Source organism: Typopeltis vanoorti, chromosome 10 (assembly GCF_054136105.1).
Source record: "Typopeltis vanoorti isolate ZY-2024b chromosome 10, IOZ_Tvanoo_1.0, whole genome shotgun sequence".
In the NCBI taxonomy this organism is placed as follows: Eukaryota; Metazoa; Arthropoda; class Arachnida; order Uropygi; family Thelyphonidae; genus Typopeltis; species Typopeltis vanoorti.
In genome coordinates, this window is record NC_143558.1 from 140,320,396 (window position 1) to 140,340,376 (window position 19,981).

General features: G+C 34.8%; 1 protein-coding gene across 1 annotated transcript in view; it reads right to left on the reverse strand.

Annotated features, from left to right (window-relative positions):
* LOC150102839 (RNA-binding protein 28) overlaps positions 1-19,981 on the reverse strand; it is a 230,136-nt gene that overhangs the window by 31,665 nt on the left and 178,490 nt on the right. The window contains exon 11 of the mRNA XM_090399233.1: positions 14,317-14,466. Coding sequence (XP_090255359.1) covers positions 14,317-14,466 — 150 coding nt within the window. The remainder of the gene's footprint in view (positions 1-14,316; positions 14,467-19,981) is intronic.

Here is a 19,981-nt window from a genome sequence, read left to right on the forward strand (position 1 = left end):
CGATAGTGACTGAGAAAAAATTACACGAATCATTATAGTACATGTAATTAAAAGTTAAGCAGATATTAATCAATGTGCTTCATTATTTGACCATATTACAAATTTGTTGTTGGTTAAAATAACGATTAATAGATTTGTACTACTTTTACAGTGATATAACTGTTTTAATAATGTACAAAAGTTATAATATCCATAATAAATATTATAATTTTTTTAGCTTTCAAATTCTTAAGTATGGTTCATTGGTTAAAGACTGGATTTATAAAATGCACAAAAGAGAGCAATATAGCAGATACAAGTAGCTGTACGCAACAAGAAAACATTGATACAGTATCTGGATCAAATGAAATTGATAAGGGTGTGTCTTCTGACATCTCTGGGAAACCAACTAGAAAGAAGATGAAAAACCTTTGTAAGTCAGATATCAATTACTCGAAATGTGATTTTTCATGCACGGGAAATGAAGAGGAATGTATTCCATTATGTGTCATTTGTGGTGAAACTTTAAAAAATGAAAGCATGAAATCATCTAATTTAAATCACCATTTTGAATCAAAACATAATGAATACAAGGACAGACCAGTAGAATGTTTTCAAAATAAACTAAAAAATTTTAAAGAATCTAAAAAAATGATGTCGATCTTGTCAGAAGGTGAAAATAAGGAAGGCTTTAGAAGCTTCATATCATGTGTCACTATTAATAGCAAACAGTGGTGCAGTGGAAACAATTGGTGAAACTTTGGTCAAGCCTTCAGTAAAAATAATAGTAGAAATTATGATCGCAATATTAAAAAAGGTATTTTGATCGGATTTGCCTTTCAAATAGTACTGTTCATTGCAGAATCACTGGAATGGTTGCAAATGATGTAAGAGTTGCTATTATTCATTGCAGGTTGATGAATCCACCGACATTACAAATTTTGCAAATCTTCTAGTGTTTGTTAGGTACAAAAACCTTCATGCCGACCTTTTATTTTGCCAACCTTTTCCAGAACATAAAACAGGAGCAGAAATATTCAACAATATAAATACATTTATGCATCAAAACAAGCTTGATTGGAAAAGTAGTGTTGGAATAAGCACAGATGGAGCGAAATCTATGGTTGGATCTAAAAAAGGCTTGTTTCAAAATTCAAGCTGATGCTACCAACCAACTGTATATTTTGTCTTAGTGGCCTTAATCTCACACCAGACTGCTTCAAATGGACAGTTATCCTCCAACCTTTTCACTGCAATTCTCCAATTCTTTTCACTGCAATTCATCCTCTATCATCAGCAGTACCCCCCCCCCCCATCCTATCTTCTCTATCCTCCATGAAAATACTAAAACCTTCACACTCTATCCCTGTAACTACATTATCTATTCATGATAATGTTGATGGGGGAAGTCAAATGTAAGGTACGTAGATTAGAACGGCTTAAATGCAAAAAGGCTAAACTTATGAATCAACTAACGTTTTTAAAAAGATGCAGAAACAACAACATTATTCTCAAGTTTATACTTATGAGAGAATGGCTTCACTCTAGAAGAGCTAAACAGATATATTTAAATTCTCAAGTTTATACTTATGAGAGAATGGTTTCACTCTAGAAGAGCTAAACAGATATATTTAAAAACATCTTTAGCATTATTACGCGAAAGGATACAACACACTAGATTTGCCCTGAGCCAGATGGATTCGTCATGGTTTCATTTACACGACAGTATTTCTAACAGTATAGAAGCTAACCTATGGTCCCATTTAGACAACATGATTAACGATAGTTTTATTAGGGCATTTTTAATTAGCAAGAATAGGCAGATCAAAAAATTCAACGCTTTATATGAAAAAGCTATAATTCAAGACCAAACCATCCAGATAACAAACTGGTTTTCAACCTCTTGGACCACAACTTAACACCTACAGAAGTCAGCATCCTTAAAAAGGTTTTAACTTTGCAGTCACTCCAGAGTTTATTCTGAAAGTAGATATTATGTGCGGTGTGGAGAAGGCACTTCATTCTTTACCTGAACCGGTTGCTAATGATGCGAGATCGAAGACTGCAATCATCCTCTCATCTTCACGACCATCTGAACAAGAACATCACCCCTTCAGAAAAAAAAAGCACTAACCAATTTAAAGAAAAACGAAGATATAATTATCCTCAAGGCGGACAAAGGAAACTCTACTGTCATTTTAAATACTAGAGATTATACATCGAAGATCTCGGCGCTGCTCTCAGACGCATCCACTTATTGTGAATTAGACTCAGACTCCACTTGGACGAACCACATAGAAACAAACAACCTTCTACGCAATATGGACAATTGGCCAACAGATCTTAAAAAGAAATTGAAGTCATTACATCCATTAACTCCATGATTATATGGGTCACTGAAAATTCACAAAACCGGGATACCTCTTCGCCCATTAGTGGATGGGATAAATTCCCCTATTTACTATCAAAACATCTAGCTTGTCTTCTGAAAGCACATATTCGCAATACAGACACATATATCAGAAATACACAACATTTCATTGAAAAGAAAAGCCAACAAATATCGCAATATCAGGAACAGACATTCTTGCTAGCTTAGATGTAGCTTTGTTTACCGATGTCCCGGTGAATGAAGTCATAACCATCATAGACAATCTATTTCCTCAAGATATTGCTCAACTTTATATAGACATTGCCTCAATTCAAATCACTTCAAATGGAATGGGAAGATATATAAACTATCAGGTCTTGCGATGGGTAGTCCCCTAACTCCTCCACGTGTGGACTTATTTATGGAAAAGTTCGAAAAAGATATCTTGTCACATATGGATCCAAAACCATCAGTATGGTGGAGATACGTCAATGAGATTTTCATCATATGGAAACATAGTGAAGCAGAACTATTTGATTCCTTAACTTCAATAAACTCATTTCATCAAAAAATCAAGCTTACCTTAGAATTGGAAAGGGAAAGAAAATTACAATTTTTAGACACATTAATCACAAAACAAACAGATGGCAATATTGATCTAAAGGTTTACCACAAGCAGATCCACACTGGAAGTTACTTGCATTTTTCTTCATCACACCATATTTCACAAAAGTTGAGTACTATACATATGCTGAAAAACAGGGCAGTTTGCATCATAAGAGATGACAAAGTTTTAACAGACGAATTAGATCTCAACTTCAAAACTTTAACAAACAATGGTTATCCGAAAAAATTGATAAAAAAGATCATTTTCTCCAACCCCTCCAACAGCAAACCCAAGAAACTCACTACAGGTCTTCTATTTCCATTCCTTTTGTTGGCACAGTTTCACAGAAAATTGCAAAAAAACTAAGACCTCACGACATCCAAGTGGCCTTCAAACCAAAAAAGTCAGTTCACAACTTATTACGACCACCAAAGGACAAGATTGCTTTCTATAAATATCCTGGAGTTTACAACCTTCCTTGCTCTTGTGGTTTAAATTACATAGGTCAAACTTCTAGACACTGAGAGATAAGACAAAGAACACATCAGGGACATTAACAACAACAGAGAAGACAATTCCGGTTTAGCTCTCCATTTTTCTAATACCAATCACAACAATGAATGGGATAAAAGTACTATGCCGTACTTAGAAGATTTTCATACCCACAACATCAAAGAAGCTGCAGTGTTAAGGCTGCCTCTTGATCCATTCAAGAGGCAGCCTTAACAGAAACCAAGGGATGATCCTTGGTGATACATGGAAAACACTCATAAGATCACTCAACACATCAGAGTTCAACTTTGCAGCCAATTATTGAACACACCTGTATAACAATGACTGCCAACATACACGCCAATGCATTTGGTGTGACTTCTCATTTGAATTTTGATAATATTTAACATTCAGTTATGTTTTCACCTGATACTTTAGCTTGTTTCTGTTCTGTTGTTTTTGTGTGCCCAGATGAAGCTAACAGTCAAGTCAGCAAAACTAGTAGGCTACATCTCTGTACAAATCTCCGACTAATTAAAAACCCAGTTTTATATGTTTCCTTGATACATCATCTGTTGTTAGTCATGTCTCTAATGCCTATAACGTTTGGAGAGGTTGCACTAACCAATGCCAAAAATTCCTCCCTCTTGTTCCTGATACTTATGGCATTAGTATATAGAAACTGCAGCATCCCTTTAGGGTCTCCCCCCCACCACACACACACCCGCCTTTACTTCCTGAATTGACTACCCTATTCATTATTTTTGCTGGAGAGACTAGATTCCACACTCGCCTCATGGGTGCCTTCAACAAAGTAAACAAAGCTCTGTCTGGACATCTTGTTGGATCCTATTTCGTCTTAACCTATACCTTGGATCCGTCAATTTGTCACTACAATGTTCTTAAACAAAAAAAAAAAATAAATTGCTAGTTGATTACTAATCCAAATATAGAGAAAATTTGTATTTATTGACTGTGCCACTCTATATCTAAATTAGTCAAAGAATTAAAGTAAAACAAACTCTCAACTATTTCCTTTTTATGTGTTGTTATTATGTATACAGGCAGTGTTTATTTAACTTATTTATTTCACCCACTTTGGTTCGATTATTTTATGAACAGTGCAGTAAAAGAGATTCAGGCAAAGTACAACTTTAGATCAACAAAACAAACATTTAATATAGGCTTACAAATTATACACTTTAGTTTAAGTCACTGAATAAGGTATTACAAACATTTTGGCTCATCTGGTAATTTAGTCATATGATTTCAGGCAATGGTTAATCTGTTGTCTGAAATACAGCTTTCACAAAACTCAATTAACCATTTGAAAAAGTTCAATGTCATAAGTTCCTTAGTAACCAACTACAATAATATCTTATAGTTACTTAAGTTTCAAATATAAGGGCGGCAACGCTTCTTCACAAGTATACACTCTTAAATCCACACTCCAGCTATTCTCCGCAAAAGTTACTATTAACGTAGGGATATTTTAGGAAGAAACACACACACACATCTCTGCATAGAAGTAACAAAGTTGGTTAATTCTTACCGGTAAATTTCCTTGTTCATATACTTATGTACGGACACCTTTTATAACTGTATTCACCTAAAACAATTAACAGCACTCATTAAGAACAAAACAAATCCTCTTAGTAATAACTGAATAAATTAATGGTCGCAATTCACATAGTTATATGGTTCTTGCTTGGAGCAAAATGCTTGAACTATCTTTGACATCACTTGACCAATTCAGTATTCTACCAATAACTCATGAACTAAGGTAACACGCAGTAATTCTTTAACTTGAAGTTTTTATGCACAGTTGCCTATTCTTTCAGCATTTAATTAATCTTTCAGGCACTATATCTCTTAGCACGGCTATCGTTTAAATTTATCTTTGCTGCCTCTACTTATTCTCTTAGTTATTCCATGCTATTCTTCAAGTTTCTGTGTATTGTCCCTGAAAGGTCGGTCTAGAGTCAAAATCCCAACTAAATTATCGCTAATCATCCAGTTGCTACTTTTCTATCTTCCGTTGCTTTATTTGTTGTTCTGCAACTTACTAGCTAACTCATTCCTCAACTAGTACACTTTAGCGAGCTACTTGACTGACTCGCTGTTATCTCTCTACTCGCTATTATCTCACTCTGATTTCCTGAATGAATCGTTTTGTCTGTTCTTCGCTTATATATATATCCCTTCTTCCTGCCGAAATTATTCTCGTGCTCTCTTTTATTAAAATCCTTTTCCAGCCCTTCAATACCGATCTGCCACGCTATTTTCTAAATTCGCACTCGCTATCTTACATACGTCTCCATGACAACTAAAACAAAATATAATAAAACTGAGGCATTGCACAACGTCATACCTCTACATACAGGAATAAATAAGGAATATTTACATTTCAATTAATATGCAGTTAAAATGTTGAACACAAATTCTTATAATATTAACATAGCAATAAAATAAATAAACTAAATATTTTAATACAGAGTCCTTTCACTATTATTATATATCCTTGATTAATTAATTATTAATAGAACTTAAAGGCAGTTACATGAATATTAATTTATAAACAAGTGATTTACATCTTAAGTAATAATAATTACAAGTCTAGCTTATGTGATGGAAGATCATGTTGGATTCTGAAATAAATATTAATTACTCAAATCTCTATATACTCAGAATCCAACAACCTAAACACTAAAACCATTTAGATACAGTCCATCAGCATTATACAAATCCTTTTTTCCGTCAAACACAGACCACAGATCCTACATTACTCCTTCTGCACAATCTACATATAGACTCATTGACTATCCATGCCTTCCTCCTCAGTTCGCCACTATCATGACATGGTAGGAGAATTTCAATCTTCACTCTCTCGCTCGTTAGTTAGAGGATGTAATGGAGTTGTTACTTTTGTAACAACTCCATTACATCCTCTCTCATAGAATACTTCTTGCCTCGCAAATAATTTGTACCAATCAAGACTATCATTTCCTTCGATTTACCTTTTTGCATTCAGATAGCATAGCTAACATTATGAATTTTTGCATCTGGTAGACACTATTTTGTCACACTTTCATTTAATACTCTCCTGATCATTGAGTCACCACACTGGGATTTCTCATTTGAAAGCTACTATTTTTTAAATTTTGACATTTCCATATTATGCTGTTTTGGAGAGTTAACGATTTTAATGATTCTTGTTAATCATGTAGTTAATACAATTGGGTCATATACAAATAATGTGCCTATCTTTGTTTGGGAATTTATTTGTATACCAAATGGGTCTGCTATATTCAGATTGTTATGTTATTTATAAATATACTAAAGAGCAGAAGTGATTCATTCTGATGTTTGTTCTAATTTGATTGCTATTTTCTATATATATATATATATATATATATATATATATTTTATTTACAGAGTAATTGAAATATATATCTCATCTCATCTTCCTTTTCCCTCTTTTACCTTGCGGTGTCGAGGATTTATTAATCATCAGACCTCAAGCCATTGAGGTCTGATGATTAATAAATCGGTGGTCAGCCCTACGTCCCAGTGTATCCTATGTCCGTAGTGTTGAGTTCTCAAGGCCAGTTTGCCTGCTTTGGGATGAAAAACCCCAGGATAAACTGGGGGAAAAAAACTTTACTGTCCATGCCCAAGACCAGCTAACTTGGCTATGGCTGAGGAAGATCCTTCAGCTCATCACATCACCGACTCTACCAAGCATATGGTTGCAAAGCACACAGCCACTAGGCTAACTGCGCAGACATATATATATATATATATATATATTTCTTAAATATACTAAGAGTTGGTTTAATATATTTAAATCAGGTAACATTTTAAACAATTGCTATCAATTTTATTAAAAACTTTTTTGTAACCAATGAAGGCAAAGTATGCTTCTTTTTCAAATTCTCTCTTCAATTATTAATTTTAAAATATAGACCAAGTCTATGTAAGATCAGCCTTTTTGTAATCTATTTTGTTCTTCCAATACAATACCATTTATCTTCTTTTTAATATTCCTGCATATATCTTGTAACCTGCATTATTTATTATTATTATTTTAGACCTCCAGGGAATCTAAGAATCATTGAGAGAGAGAGAGACACCATACATTACCAATGCCAGCTGTTCACACTTTCTCTTAAACTCATTCATACTGAATGCATTCACTACTCAACAGGCAAATTGTTCCACTCAATCCTGGTTCTATGAGAAAAAAGAAATTAGATATTGGAGAGTAACAGAGTAATACACTAATAATGACTTCACTGTGAGTGATGTCATTATTAGCCTATTATTAGAAATGTTCTGAATTTTGGATCTTGCAAGATCTTTAATGCAGAACAGCGACATCTACACTTGATCAAAATGGCATTACAGTGATAAACACCTACATGCAGTAAAAAAGTAATACAATTTTCATCAAAATTAATTTTTGGAGCTCTCAATTTAGGATCTTGTAACTATTAACTTCTTTTCCTCTCAACTCCTAACATTCTGTAAGTCTCAGATCTACCCAACTTTGGAGTACCATTCTGAAATTTTGAGGTAGAGGACCGAAGACTTCTCTAAGAATTCTTGATATTCAGAAGAGGGCAATCCATTGAATAGACAACACTTCTCTCGCAGACTCCCTACGATCACTTTATCATGGGCACTTTGTTTCAGTGCTATGCCTTTTCTATACGTACTTTCATGAGCATTGCTCCTCTGAATTGGCTGGTACCATTCCTCCATTTTCTTCTAACCATTAAATAACTACAGCAGCTACTGGCTCACACCCATACTCTATCCAGCTTTGAACACACTGAACTAACTTTTCATCACCCACCTTTATTTTTGGAACAAACTCCCCCATGCTGTTTTTCCCACTGAGTACAATCTCCCACCCTTTAAGAAACATATTAACAGGCTACATTTTTCTCCTTAATCACTTGTCCACACATGGCACTGTGGTGTTAATAGTCTTGTGAAATTTCATGTGTGGGGACAACATTAGAAAAAAAAAAAAAATGATGATTCTCTGTTAGTCTCCAATGGACATTAACCATACAAACTAAATAATTGCTGACACAAATCTATAATGAAAATAAAAACTAACTCAGAAGCTTCAAATAGGAAATTCATCTGATAAAATCTATAATAGATTACAAACAAGTAACAGATTAGGAATCTTGAATTTTCTAAAAATCACACAGAAATAGTAAAACTATCGATGCATACAAAAAAAAAAAAAAAAAAAAAAAAAAAAAAAAAAAATTGCGACCAAGATATGGATGTTGACTGATATCAACATGTAGGATTTCGTGCAATGTAGCACGTGTTTAATATAATCATTGCCAAGAGTGAATGATTTGTGGCATGAGAAAAAGATGGAGAAAGTTTATCTCGGAAATTTTCTTAAGTGAGTATAAGAAATGAAGTCATGTGGAGAGTGAAAACATAAAGTGACTGATATTAAAGATAATAAGACAGGATTGTTCTCCACTACATTCTCCACAACACTGCCAAAGTGTTTTGGAGAATGTAGCAGAAGCAGTGAATGATAGTATGCAAAATACAAATGTGAGTGTGAAGGAAAGTAGTTGAAAGTAATAATGTGGATGATGAGATGCCAGTACGAAAAGAAATTGCATGCTTACGTGAACTACTTCACAGGACAAAACATGAGCTTGAGTAACTGGAGAAACAAAGTGATACACAAGGACAGAGAATGAAAGAAAGAGGGAATGGGAAAAGCATAAAAGTGCAAGAAACTTGAAGAAAAGAGATACTATTGTATGGGAATTAGATGACAAGAGGTATACTTAATGAGAAAGTGATGAAAGCATGTTTTCCAGGTGTGAAAATAAAGGATGTTAGTGAAGTTTTAAGTTTGCAGAAGAAAGAAATTAATTAATTGTTTTGGTGGGCACAAATGATTTGAAAGGTGAGAAATATGCAATGAGAGAGGATATGAAAGTGTTGTTACGAGAAGCAAAAATTAAGAGTAGGAAAGTGAAGATTGTGAGCCTGTTGCCATGGTATGATAGGATAGAAAAAAAAAAAGCCATGATTGTCGATGAGAAGATTGCAGTTTATAGATGTGTGGAGTGAATTTGATAGATGTAAGGACCTGTATACACCTGATGGACTGCACTTAAATGGTTTTAGAGTTAAGGGCTTGGAGAAAGTATTATTCACTGAGACTTTGGAAATGCAAAACCAGGAAAACAATAGATATTAGAATCAGTCAGGCATGTGTCTAGCCATCCCTGGGATAGATAAATATGAGTGCAGAAATGATTATGAAGAGCTACATGAATATTATGAAAGTTATGAAAAGATAACTTTACTCAATGCTGATAGTAGGAAAGTGGCAGAAGCAGAAGAAATAGTTCAGCTACTAGGTTATCACTTTGCAATGGTATATCATCCAGGTGATGACTTTGCAGTTACTGAGATGGCAGACTGATGTGGGCATTGAGGTAGATGAACTGGAGGTCCTCAGTATATTGAAAAATATCAGTGTGAATGCAGTAGTGGAAATGGATGGTATGTCTGCTCATGTGCTACAAGAATGTGCAAGTGAACTGGCAGCTGATGAAGTTGTTTAATCTAAGTCTCAGCTCTGGCAAGGTTCTGAGGGAGTGGAAAAAAGGGTAAGACAGTTCCATTACATAAAGATGGCTCCAAGAAAGGAGTAGCAAATTACAAACCATTAGTATCTCTGGAGTGTGGTTAAAGTATTGGAAAAGTTGTTTACAAATAAATTCAGGAATGGATGGAGAGGAATATGATACTTTATAGAGGGCAGCATATAATTTCAATTCTGACAGCAGAATTGAATAAAGGAAATGACTTGATACTGCTGGACTTTGCAAAGACATCTGACAGAATACCACATGGAAAATTATTACATAAGTTGGAGCAAATGAGAATGGATATGAGGCTGGTGGCATGGATGGGTGGGAGGGACTGATAGACAGACATCAGAGAGTGGTATGGTGAAGTGGAATCAAGGTAAATGAGGGCAACTAGTGGAGTGGCCCAGGGCTCTGTACTAGGACCAATACTCTGTAATTTGTATATTGTAACAACTGAATAGGGTCATTCAGTTGTTTGCTGTTAATGCAAAATTAGGGCAATAGTTGATAAAGGTGATGCAGATACAGGGTGTTCGGGATAAATTTGACATATTTATAATTAATTATATTTTTCCGTAAGTTACATGTATTAACACACACTTCTCTTCATTTAAAAGTTTGGACCCTTCTTCATTCATATACAAGATGTCAGAAAGGATGGATAGCTGTAACCCACCTGAATCATGGAAGAGAATAACTTGTATCATGATGATTCGTGCCCGCCATCAAAATAAGGATATTACGACTGCTGCCCAATGCTCCCTGAATACAGTAAAAACAATCAGGCATGAACTAGAGACTTGCAATGGTGACTACGAGGATGTAGCAAGAAGAAAGATCCCTAGCAGACGATCTGATTGCGTTCGTACAGCAGAATTCCTCGCAAATCTGCAGGAACAGGTGTTGAAGAACCCTGGCATTGGAATTCGGGCTTTGTTCGTGGAGTTGCTAACTGTAGTCAAGCCCTGGATAACAAGGGTAGCCAATGGTAGGCCGTATGTATGGCAGCAGGATTCGGCCCCTTGCCACACCTCTGGGAAAAGTCAAAAATGGTTGTCTGAAAATTTCTACGACTTCACCAGTCCAAATGTTTGGCCTCCAAACTCCCCAGACCTTAACCCCATGGATTATTTTGTATGGGGCGCAGTTGAAAAAGACACCAATCGCACTTCCAGTAATACAAAAGCCCAGTTAATGGATAAAATTAAAACAGTTTTTGCGGCCCTTCCCAGGGAGACTGTAGCATCAGCTTGTTCGAGGTTCCGAAGCAGAATTGAAGCTGTGATCGATGCTAATGGTGGTTATTTTGAGTAAATCTTGTTGATAGTATTGTAATTAACTCTGCCTGTAATGTTTTTTTGTCAATTCATTAAATTTAATAGATACAAAGAAGATTTTCTTTTTCCTTACGAAACTGTCAAATTTATCCCGAACACCCTGTATATTACAAGATGATTTAAATAAACTGGCAGTGAGGGCAAAGGACAACGGTTGTCAACTCAATGTTGTAAATCAATGATAAGGTAATGTACTGAGATGAAAAAGATTACACACTTCATATGGTATTGATGGTGCTAGTTTACAGGAAACTGATGAGGGTGGGTATCTAGGGATGGTGGTGGTGGACAGAGATTTGAAATTTAAAGATTACGAGGGTCGATAAGTCAGCGCAAAGTCTAAGGGATAGCACTACCAGTACGTATCGAGGTTATTTTTAGTTGCTGGCAACTGGTGCAGGATCACACACTAAGTTTCAGTCAGACAGATCTATTACTCTGTGTTTGGCATTTATTTGAATCAATCAAGTACCATGATTTGTGAAAAATGGATGAGAAAGAATTTTGTGTAGTGATTAAACATTACTTTTTGAAAGGCAAAATGGCTCAGGAAACCAAAGATAAGCTTGATAAATGGATGAGAAAGAATTTTGTATAGTGATTAAACATTACTTTTTGAAAGGCAAAATGGCTCAGGAAACCAAAGATAAGCTTGATAAACATTATGGTGAGTCTGCAACTTCGATCAGAATGGCTTATAAGTTGTTTAGTAACTTTCGAAGTGGCCATATCAGCACAAGTGATGCTGAATGTTCTGGACACCCTGTTGAAGTCACTACTCCAGAAATAATTGAAAAAATCCACGATATGGTGATGGACAATAGAAGAGTGAAGGTGCATGAAATTGCTAAGGCTGTGGGCATCTCAAATGACTGCATGCATAATATTTTACATGAACATAATCAAAGTTTGCCAGCAAAGGTTGGTCGATTGATAGAGCCTCTGCTACTAATGGCTCATGCAAAAAGTTAAGCAAGTTTGAGCATGGTTGGAAAGGGGTCAATCGTTCAATGCCGTTGGCACACTCTCCCTCGATGAGTCTTTAGACTCCCTGGAGGTGTCACATAATAATAATAACAACAATAACATTTACATACGAGAAAACTATCTGCAAGATGGGTGCCGCATTTGCTCACACTGGACCTAAAGCGTCAACGTGTGAACTGTTGCAAGGACAGCTTGAAGATGTTTCAACAGGGGAATTTTTACATTGTTTGGTAACAGTGGACAAAACATGGATTCATCACTACCAGCCTGAGACCAAGGAACAGTCAAAACAATGGGTTGCAAGCAGGGAATCTGCACCAAAGAAAGCAAAAATCATTCCTTCAGCAGAAAAGGTTATGGCCACTGTCTTCTGGGATGCTTATGGCACAATCTACATAGACTTCTTGGAAAAGAGCAAAACAATTACTGGAGTGTATTATGCATCTTTGCTGGATCGTTTAAATAATGAAATAAAGGAAAAACAACCACACTTGGAGGAAAAGAAGATTCTTTTTCACCCGCTCACGCTTCTGCAATTGTGACCACAAAATTGTTCGATTTAGGCTACAAAGTCCTTTCGCATCCCCCCTACTCTCCGATTTGGCTCCCTCGGACTACTATTTGTTTTCAAACATGAAAAATGGCTTGCAGGAAAGAGAAGATTCCTTTTCACTCGCTCACGCTTCTGCAATTGTGACTACAAAATTGTTCGATTTACGCTACAAAGTCCTTTCGCATCCCCCCCTACTCTCCAGATTTGGCTCCCTCGGACTACTATTTGTTTCCAAAAATGAAAAATGGCTTGCAGGAAAGAGATTTTCATCAAACGATGAGGTGCTTGCCGAAACAACTGCCTATTTTGAAGAGTTGGATAAATCATACTTTATGGATGGGATCAAAAAACGAGCATCGTTGGACTAAGTGTATAGACCTGAAAGGAGACTATGTTGAAAAATAAAAAATGTTTGTTCCAAAAAAAATTATGTTTTCTTCATTTTTGCATGTACTTATCAAACAACCCTTGTATATTGAAAGACTTGGCAAAATAGCTCAGAGGATTACTTGGATACTGAACAGCACATTCACAAGTAAAGAAAGGGAGGTTATTATCCCTTTTTATAATAATATCCAGGAGTGTTGAAAATTTTATTGACCATGTCTGAACTTTTCATATCTCTTAATAGGAAATCTATAATTATTTTCAAGATTTTAATAAGAGAAACATAGTTCTTAGGATAAAGAACTGTTTCCACTGAGGAGATAAAGAAGTTTATTTCAACTTTTATTAGAGAAGTCCACATGAAGGTTAAGAAACATAGATCTTCTTTTAGCTGCATATTTTTGGGTCTAGATAAGATGTGATTTTTTTAGTTATCATTTTAGGTCTTAAGATGATTTTGTTTCAAAAGTTTATTTAAGAATGTTATATATTCCTTGTATTAATGTACTTAGTGTCATTAAACTGTTTTTGTATGTGGAGGTTAAGGACCCAATTTACTTAATCACTGTGTAGGTTAAGATTGATTTTTAAGAACAGGAAAGAGTTATCATAGCAAAATACAATCTAGGATCTCACTTGTGTGTTGGTGTGGGCTTTGATTTTAGTATAGAAATGATTATTATTTATGACTAAAGCGCATTCCTTTCCCTGATCAGGAAAAGAGCTTTCGATTATCTGTTGCCTTTCATTACAGGTTATACTTGGACATAGAGGTTAAAATAGTTGCTTGTGTGTAACACATGATTTCAAGACAAATATCAAAAACACTTTGCATCTTTCTTTGCTAATCAAGTCAAGAATTAACAAGATTCTCGATAAAATTCTAAAACTATTTGCTAAAGGTATTTATTCAAGAGCAAAGATCTTTTCAGTAGCTATAAATACTTCACCTTTTGTGGAGTAAAGACATCAGGGTTGTTATTAAGATGACGTAGAGCATGAAGTGCATGTTCATGGGTAGTGAAATTCACAAAGCCAAAACCTTTGGATTTTCCTTTTTTATTTACACCTATCTTTCTCATATCCCTCATCACCTTGGCCTATAATTTGCATAAATAACATACATCAATTTGCTTAACTTAATTAGCATTAATGAAATATCATCAAAAAAAGAAAAACTGTGTTCAAAGAATTTCATTAAATCAATAATATTTACATAGATTTTAAATCCCTCAGAAAATATACAACAGACAGAAAATGGAACAAATTTATTTTAAAAAACAGGCAGCAGTTGAATCACCTGACAGCACAAATCTGTGCAATAAATCCAATCACCTCACTAAATTATTTATAATAAAAATTTCTATACTCAGAACAATCCTGAAGTACTAGGAACATATTTTACAAAACACTATATATCAAACAGTCATATATCAGACTGAAATCACCACTTATACAAATTAAAATATTCCAGTGTCTTATATAGTATGGTATGTAAAGTTAAATTGTCAACAAAACTGCAGCATCTCATATAAAAGAATCAAATTTATCAAAAGTATTAATCTGTGCTAAAGATTAAAAGCAAAAGTATACATTAAAAGGAACTGCGTTTTCAAAAGCATCACTCCAGAAAATGCAGCTTGTATAACCTCACCCCAGAAAACCATATTCCCAAACCGTAAAATGTTGAATGACATATAATCAAGTTATAATAAATGAAGATCTTCAGAATGCCCAGATATCAACATTAATAGAGAACACTCTTTGTAGTATGAAGCTCACAGAATACAATATATTCTCCAGTAACTGATCAATCAAAAAGCAAACCCACATGACAATGAATGATATTTAACAGTATACTACAGTACTGTTTTTTTTTTTTTTTTTTTTTTTTTTTTTTTTTTGTCAATCTGATGAGACAAAAGTGGAATTACCCCTGGAATAGTCAATGCCAGTTTCTATTAAATGAAAAGATGCCTAATGAAATCACAGATTGTAATTTCAAAAATTTAATTATTTGCTTTAAAAACTGTTCATTTCATAACTGGTTTGTTTACTTAGTTACTGCTCTCATATCTTTTCAATTTCTATTCTTTGGAACAGCTACATTCTTCAAAAACTACAATCTCCAACAATTCAAGAAATCTGAACAAATTTCCACTTTGCCTAAGGTTAACCTCTTGCGACACATGATGCTGTGACTATACACCTTTTATAACCTTTCATGTGTGGGATTGATATTTAAAAATAAATATATGATAATAAAAATCCCACATGTTTCAAAATTCACTCAGAACTGCACATTTATTTACCTCATGGTTTTGGTTCCCACGAAATTTCATATTTAATTATAGTGAAAACATACAATGATATTTCATCAATGTGAAACTTAAACAAGCTGTACACCATACCAGAAATAGAGAGTAAAAAGCAAAGAAAAAATTTCAGATACCACAGATATTTTTTCAGAGTAAAATCATTCCTTTAACTGAAGTAATTCAATGATTGTCACTAATATCTGTTGGTTTAAATAGAAAAAATCATTAGCTATCATAATTACACATTAAAAATTCAACAGATCAATATATTTAGAGTGGGTTGGGGTCTATAAGAAACAAAGCAAACAATTTGTGGTCCATGCAAAAATTAATGGCAAGTACTAAAAAGGACAAAAATATGATCTTTGAATTTAAATATAAATAAAAATACTTGATTATGCATTCAAGAATGAATACTACATAATGCCCAGATAGTGTTATATTCACCACCTACATTTAATCTCCACAAATATACCATTATTTTCAGCCGATGGGTATATTCTCTTAACTAGTATTACAGATATGATCATCTAGAATAATCAGTATTACATTTTCCTATCAACGATTTTCTACCAAACTGGTCTATTATTTCTTCAGGCTCTATTTGTACAACTATTCCATCTTGTACTGCACACAACTAAGTAGCTCTGTGGGTCTTTTATCTGTAATTGTGCCTTCAAACACATTTTATTTATCTTTCTTTACTCTTCCACAATTCCAACTTAGTTATTTTCTGATATACTGATGAACTAAATCTTCCATCACTACCAACTGTACACTCTCCTAATTTTCCTTACAACTGTTATTATCTGTGGTATTCACTCTTAGTTCAAGTGTTATTTCTAATATAAATCATCAATCAATATGTTAAAACTAATTTGAACAGTCTCACACACCAATAGCTCAATGTTTTAGTAATTTCTCTATTGATCTACAAATATATTTATTTAACTGACTTTCCACAATAACAACCTTATATAGCTGAATTATGCCTGTCATTTGTTAATATGGTAGGGGAGAGAAATGGAGCACATAGTCCAGTACCAATTCAAAATAATATAATATTCAAAATTCTAATCTGTTATTAAATTTCACAGTATTTAAACCCAATTAAACAAATGCATCAGTAATTAATCAATGCAAAACACTCTTGAAGACTATCAGTGGGGATATTTATTATTATTATTATTGAGAGAGAGACCTCCAGGATATTCAGATTCATCAAGAGAGGCCACATACTGCACGCACCAGCTATCATACTTATTCTTGAATTCATTCACACCGCTTGGACACACACCATGTGTCCATGTGTAATTGGTGTCCATGTGTCACATGGACACCAATTGAAATGGCAATCCATTTCAATCAAGCACCATGCTATGAGAGAAAAATCTAGTCATAACCACGCTGCCAGTCAAGATGTCTATACACGTCAAGGTTATCATGGATGCAAAGTGCATATTAAAATTGTAATACCGTTGATATTACATTAAAATATATGATGGATACGAAATGTATGATGATGCATATTTGATCCATAATGGCCGGCAAGGGGATTCCCCTTCTTAGTGGCAATCATTCTCAGCTTATAGGGATGCCCTCTTGTCCTTTCCCCACCCTCCATAAAGTGAAAAATTCTATCAACTGAAATCCTGTATGACCCTTTCAGAAGGTTGTAAGTCTCAATCATATCACCCCTCTTTTTTCTGTTTGCTAGTGTTTGCAGTCTACAAATTCTCAATCTCTCTCTCTTCATAATCAGTATTTCACAATCCTGATATCATTTTTAGCACTCTCTCAACTGCATCATAATCACAACAGAAATGAAGAGACCAGAGCTGCGCACAATAGTCCAAGTGAAGGCTTATCAAATCCTTGTAAATAGGCAAAATGACATCCTTATCTTTACAGGTTAAAGTTCATTTCACCATTTTGAGTTGTATTTGCAATCTTTGCTACATGACCACTGAAGTGCAACTTGCTATCTACTAACACTCCAAGATCAGTAGCCTGATCAGTTTCTTCTAGCATTATCCCACCAATATAATACGACATTGGATATCTAATCACACCAAAGTGCATGACTTTACATTTACTGACATTGAACTGATATCCATTTTCCCACATAATTCCAGTTTACAGAAATCATTCTGCAAGTACTGCACATATCAGCAGCATTCCTGATTACTTTACCTATCTTTGCATCATCAGCAAATAGCTCTATGTTGCATGCCAAATCCTTCAAAATATCATTAATGTGCAGACTAAATAACAGTGGACCATAGAATTGATCCTTGTGGTACACCACTGGTTACTTTAAATCTTGCAGACTCGCATCCTCCATATACCACTTTTTGATATCTGTCAGTCAGCCATCCTTTTATACACGCTAATATTCTATAATCCAAACTCATATTCTCCAATTTATGCAACAATCTACAATGCTGTATTCTTCTGTCAAAAGCCTTACCAATATTCAAAAGCATCGTGATGTATCCATTCCCCTTGTCTAGTTCAGTGGTAACATTATAGAATGTGATTAAGTTGCTAAAACATGACCTTCCCTTAGTAAACCCATGTTGCTCATTACAAAGTAGAGCTAATTCACTGTCAACCCATTTCTAAATGTAATCACTAACCAATTTTTCCAAACTCTTTCCAATGATTACTCTTTTTTGCACCCAACCACTCCTGTGATACTAATTGGTGAATAGTAGGATACATCTGTGCAATGGAATTACCATATATTCTTTCCATTCCTGCAGAATCATCCCTGTTCCAAGACTCATACTATATAGCCTGGTCAGAAGAATAGTCAGTTCAGCTGAACACTCTTTTAGCACAAGGGCTGATATTCCATCAGCCTCTATTGCTGAATGCTTATTCAGTTTGTGCAACATCTCTAATACTTCCTCTTCATACACCTGAGTTTCTTCGTCCAGTGAAGAGGAAGTAAGCTCAGTGTTGTATACACCAGGTTGATAGCTTTAAACAAAATGGGCACTCATGAGTTGAACTCATGGGCACTCTTCTGTATCTGTCACCCTCATGCATTTAGAACAGTTATTCTTTCATATTCATTCTTTTTTTTTACTTGCAGTATAACAACAGAATTCTTGTGAGTTGTCTTTAGCTTGCAGAGCTGGCTTCTTTACAGTTAGACTTTGCTTTCCGTACAATACAACAGTTGGGCCTCTTCTAACCTGCTGCTTATAATTTTCGTAACGGACACCATCCTTATGCACACGGTATTCCTTACACGTTTTTCTTAGGAATCTCTAGCTTAATAAGAAGATACATCCATCTGACTCCTACCCTATTTATTCTTTGAACTCTGAGACACAATTCTGATATTGCAACATTAAAGTATTTTTTAAAATGCTCCCCATGCATTGTCGATATTCTTCCCACCCAGCAACCAATACATGACACAACCAATACAATACCATTCCACTGAACTCAGTATACTCTTCATAAGTTCCTGCTTTGTAGTTCAGCATGTAACCTTTCCTGAATGGAACATTCATAAACTTAGTCACCTCCCAACTTCTTGTGAAAGTGAGTACTTCTTGCAGTACTCACTTTCACAGTAAGTACTACATGATCACTATCACCTCTCACTGAAATGCCCTCTGACACTATAATTAAATCTAACACTCTTTACCCTTGAGTTCGCTTTTTCACATGCTGCTTGAGGAAGTTGTCTCACAACAGCTCAGTAAATTCAGTTTCACAGTTTCATTCATTTCATTTGGATAGTTAAAGTTTCCCATTATGATTACTCTTTTTGTGCCCATCATCTCTATTTGGTGATGCATTTCTTCATCTCTGGCAACCAATCCACCAGGTCTGTAATGTAATTGATCTTGTTAGATTCCACTTCACAACAGATGGTTTCAAACTCACTACAACATGAAATACTGTTACTAACACCAGTCACAGGTCTTAACTCTAACCGGATTCAAGTCATCCAATATCATTAGCAGCATACCCCCTTCCCTCTCCTATCCTTCCTAAAAATACCCTAACCCTTACACTCGATACCAGTTAGTATGCCTGATTCCGATATCCAGGTCTCACTATTGCCTACAATCTGAAATTCCAACATATTGACTAAGGCAACAAACTCTATCCCTTTGTTTCTGATACTCTTAGTATTTATGTATAGTGTTAAGTTCTGAATGAAACTGAAACTGTATTAATTTATATATTGTCTTCAGAACTTAACATGCATCTTACATTTTGACGTATACCGATATATCAGGCAGATAAAATTGCTTGTAAATTGTCAATCATG